The 4,629-nt window shown below is 35.8% G+C and overlaps 1 protein-coding gene across 4 annotated transcripts; it reads left to right on the forward strand.

The window, feature by feature from the left end:
* The first annotated feature begins 560 nt into the window (after positions 1-560).
* On the forward strand, positions 561-4,322 carry LOC104879881 (protein REPRESSOR OF SILENCING 3). Of its 4 annotated transcripts, none has more exons than XM_010654295.3 (5): positions 561-689; positions 1,494-1,740; positions 2,067-2,291; positions 2,385-2,861; positions 2,978-4,322. In XM_010654295.3, exons 2-5 carry the CDS (start codon positions 1,504-1,506, stop codon positions 4,022-4,024), a joined length of 1,986 nt encoding a protein of 661 aa, XP_010652597.1. In that variant the 5' UTR covers positions 561-689; positions 1,494-1,503; the 3' UTR covers positions 4,025-4,322. The 4 variants fall into 4 exon arrangements, with proteins under 4 accessions (XP_010652597.1, XP_019076654.1, XP_010652598.1 ...); XM_019221109.2 differs by lacking the exon at positions 561-689 and adding an exon at positions 696-850; XM_010654296.3 differs by lacking the exon at positions 561-689 and adding an exon at positions 861-930.
* Positions 4,323-4,629: the final 307 nt, after the last annotated feature.

Below are 4,629 nucleotides of genomic sequence, written 5' to 3' on the forward strand. Positions count from 1 at the left end.
AAGTTAATGTTTTATTTTTTTATTTTCAGTTTTTGAGTTTTTAAATTTTTTATATTTTATTGTAGATATCAACCAACAAAAATTTTATTCAATTTTGTTAAAAAAAAAAAAGATAATAAGATACAGGGTATTATATAATATAAAATATAAAATCATTATTTATTTGAAAATTAGAAATCTTGTGGAATTTGTCGAGAATGATTTGTACCTCATATATATAATAAAATTTTATAATATATTTATTTATAAAACATATTTTTATTAACTTAAAATAACAAATTAATTTTTTGATATCATCAAGTAAGGGGTTATTTGAGGAAATAATTATTTAATTTATGAAAAAGTATATGTATTTTAAAATATTTTTAAATTAATAAAAATAAAATTGATTTATAAAATTTGAGGTTCTTTATTCTATATATTTTTAAATTAGTGGGGCAAAATTCATTTTATGGTTTAAGGAGGATAATTTTTCTTGTACTTTATTTATTTATTTAAAAAACAATAAAAATTCAATGCTGAACATCTTTTATTTTATGAATTATTTTCTTTTAAAATAATAAAAATCCAAGGTCATGAGGCAAAAACCCTTCATGGGCTTTTGAGTCTTTGAGTTTTTGTGCGGAACAACCGACGCAGCGAAGGGTTAAATACGATCGGCGCTCTCTCGTCTCTCTTCATCACACCTGGTAATCCCCCGATACTTGTTCTATTTTCTTGGGTCACCGAAAAACCCGCACCATGTAGCTGAAACTTCATCACACCAGTTTTGACCCAAAAAACTTGCTCTCATGTCTTTAGGGTTGATGTTGTTGATCAAATTTGCTTATTTTTGCAAGAATTGATATTGGTAAATTAGCTACATCGTTGAATGTCTTTAGGGTTGATGTTGTTGATCAAATTTGCTTATTTTTGCAAGAATTGATATTGGTAAATTAGCTACATCGTTGAAGTCATTCACTTGTGTCTGAAATATCCAAAATTTGAATGCGTTGTACCTCTATGAGCATGATAATTTTCAGTGTATGAATGTTTTTGGTACTAATCTTACCTGGGTAATTTCAATTTCTATTGATTAAAGCCATTGGTAGTGATATTATGGTCATAAATCATGTTTTTCAATATTTTTGAGAATTTCGTTAAACTTGGATTCCTAGTACTGCACCTGAACAGTTACGGATCGTGCCATTTGAAATACTGGAATAGGAATGAATGATTTCTGGATATCTGATTTTGGGAAATGGATATCCTATTTCTACAAATTGGTATCGTCTTTCTGTGAATAGGTATTCCATTTCAGTTCCAGCATTGTTGATTTCTGAATTTGATGTTTTCACACACTGAAATGAATAACGAAGATTTCTCTATACCAATTTCATGGAATGGGTATTGGTTCCATTCAGAGAAGGGTTATTCCATTTCATTCTATCCCAGCATCTGGTCTAAATTGATTTGAGCAGTTTGTGATCCTGATTTCTTGTTATGGTTTATAGGGACGAGAAAATGGAAGAAAGGCTCAACCAAAACTGTAGTAGTAAGGAGGAGGAAGAAGGTATCACAACAACAAGGATATTTGTGGGAGGATTGGGAGAAACTGTGACCAGCGATGATATTAACAAGATGTTGTCATCTTTGGGAACGGTTAAGGTAGTGGATATTATGAGGACCAAAGGTCGTAGCTTTGCTTACTTGGACTTCCTTCCCTCATCCGCAAAATCTCTTTCCAAACTCTTCAGCACGGTATTCTCGCTCACTCATTCTCTCTCTATTTTCTTGTAAGATCCATAAAGATTTTCAAAATTTAGTTAGTTTGTATTGGAGTAACATAGTGTCTTTTAGCTTCTGTATAAACTCAATTATTACAGTTCATCTCACAGTTTATTTCAAAATTCTACTAATGAACTCTGTGGTCATATGACTACCTTATTTGCTTTACGAAAGCACCAACAGGTGAGTACCTGGGCAGTGCACATGTTGTTTGTTTATTTATTGACATATTAGAGGAGAATTTTGTTTTATGTTGGATATGGTGGCTTACACTCATATTTTAATTTGTAAGCATACAGTATAATGGGTGCTTCTGGAAGGGAGGGAGGTTGAAACTTGAAAAGGCTAAAGAACATTATCTTGTTCGCTTGAGTCGGGAGTGGGCTGAAGATGGTGAACTTGCAATTAGTCAACCTAGTAATAGTATTGATAAAAATACAAATATCGTCGCTTCAGATAAGCTCAAGAAAACTGTGAATCAAGAAAAGTCTCAGCTGCGGATTTTCTTTCCCAAGTTGAGAAAGGTAAAGATCTAGAGTTAGAATACCCTGACTTTGGTTCATCATTGTGTGGCACATGGAACATTCTCTAATTTGAAATGGGACTTTCTTGTGCAGATGAAGTCATTACCTTTTAGTGGAACTGGCAAGCACAAATATAGTTTCCAACGCATTGAAGTTCCTTCTCTCCCAACCCATTTCTGTGATTGTGAGGAGCACTCTGGTCCTCCTCACATTGCTCAAAAACAATACTTTTGTGATCCAGAGTCACAAAGTGGTGGGATGAACAAGGATGAGCTTAATGTGATGAACTCAGTAATGAACAAGATCTTTGAGAGGGAAACTGATTTAAAGGTGGCATATAATGTGACTGGACTGACCAAGGGAGGACATGATTCCCTCAAATCAACTAATGAACGGCTAATTGATGACAATGAATCAGATCATGCAGCAGACGAGGATGAACTGCGAGTTGATGGCAATGAATCAGATCTTGTAGAAGATGAGGATAACCTTGTAATTAACATGTTCACTGGGAGACACAGAATGGCTTTGCTAGGGAGCCAGGAACAGGAAGCAATATCAATGAATCAGGTATATGTCAACATTCAATGGTGCAGGGCAGTTGTTTTTATGGTTCTGTGCATATTGGGTGTCTTTCTATTTCCTAACCTGACTTTCTTTACTCTTCTGTTGCCTTGAATACCCAGAAGTCAAGATTCAATGATACCTGGACATCGACAGATGGGCCAGCCCCGATTACTTTACCTTCTACCAAGAAGAGGAAATCACTTCATATTGATGAGAGTGATGGAAATGAATTTTTGTCTGCCATCCCTGGAAAGAAGCCAAGCTTGCAAACCCATTCAAATGATTCAGGAGTACAATCGGGTGCACAAACTAGTGAACTGAGACCAGGCATCCAGAAAACAACTGCCAATCTTTCATGGTCTCAGAAATCTTCATGGAGAGAACTTGTTGGTGATAAGGGCAACAATCCGTTCATCATCTCAGACATGCTGCCAGGTGTTGGTTCAAGAAAACAAGAGCAGGTGAAGTCTGATGGTCGAAATGTGCATGATATTATTGACAGCAAAAAGCAAAACCTAGTAAACTATGAAAACTTGGAAGCCCAATCTGGAAAATTGAAAGGGCTGGAGGGCCTCGCAGAAGCTCAGCCTCCCATACCTGATGGAGTTGTAAAAAGTTCTGGTAGAGGTGCTTCATGGCTCCAGAAATCCTCATGGACGCAACTTGTTAGTGAGGCTAATACTAGTTCATTCAGCATCTCACAAATTCTGCCTGGGATTCCTTTGGAAAAACAAAAGCTACCAAAATTCTCTGATGTGGACCTTGCAGTTTCCAGTGGTAGCAAGCACCATGATCAGGTGAAGCCGCATACAAGTGAGACTATAAGAGATGGAAATGAAAAATTGGAAGTTGGAAAAGGATTCACTACTACTAGTAGCTCTGATATGGTAGCTTTGGATGAAGAACATAATTTTGTTGATCTGGATGTTGAGAAGAGTACACCAGAAAAAGGTGTGCAGATGATAGGCAATAATGAAGTTTCTGCTCGAACACTTAGGAAGAAACCTCACATAGGCCCCAAGCAAACATCTATCAAGGATGTTAAAATTGGTGAAACATGCTCTTTCATGAGAACTGCTGCTTCTGTGAAAGAATGGAGTAAAACTAAAGCAGCTCTAAGTGGGTCGCTGAAGAAAAAAAATAATGAGAATGCTATGAACTCCTGAGATATGTTTAAAGTAACATTGATAAGTTAGTGCAGCTTCAAAATTATTTAGCACGGTTAGAGGCCATGAGACAAAAATACCTCTTCAACCAAGTTTGAACAACAAGGTCTGTTTGACTAAAATAGGGGATCATTTGAGCTGGCAAAGGTTGTGGAAATGCAGCGTGATGTGAACTCTTCATGTTGTAATTTTAATCTCTTTATTTGGATCCAATTTAAGATGCAAGCTATTAGTATTAGTACATCACTATGAACTAGTTCTTATGGTCTATTTTTTTATGTTATTAACATTTGATCAAGAGACTTATGTTTAGTCATCATGAATTGATGTGGTAAGTACTGTGGTTCATAGCTGTCCTGCAGCAGGAACCTATCTTTTTAGTAACCAATCCCAGTTATTCAAAATCTTTGATGGACAAAACCAGAACTTGGAACGGCCAGTTCTGGGTTTTTGACCAAATAAAGAAGTATCCTCTTTTCCCAATCCATTCCACTTCTCCTCTCGTTTAACCCATGGTAACTTTCTTCCCCCTCTTTAGTCTCCCTTGAGTAGACCTATAGGATTCTCTGTTCAAATGTTCAGAATTTTAATATTTTTTGGGTCTC

This window comes from Vitis vinifera, chromosome 7 (assembly GCF_030704535.1).
Source record: "Vitis vinifera cultivar Pinot Noir 40024 chromosome 7, ASM3070453v1".
Lineage (NCBI taxonomy): Eukaryota > Viridiplantae > Streptophyta > Magnoliopsida > Vitales > Vitaceae > Vitis > Vitis vinifera.

Bases quoted from the DNA above. Each gene is read 5' to 3' on its own strand.
- LOC104879881 (XM_010654294.3), top strand. From the start codon at position 1,213: ATGATTTCTGGATATCTGATTTTGGGAAATGGATATCCTATTTCTACA. The intron at 1,741-2,066 runs GTATTCTCGCTC...GTAAGCATACAG, and splicing joins TTTCCAAACTCTTCAGCACG to TATAATGGGTGCTTCTGGAA. The intron at 2,292-2,384 runs GTAAAGATCTAG...TTTCTTGTGCAG, and splicing joins TCTTTCCCAAGTTGAGAAAG to ATGAAGTCATTACCTTTTAG.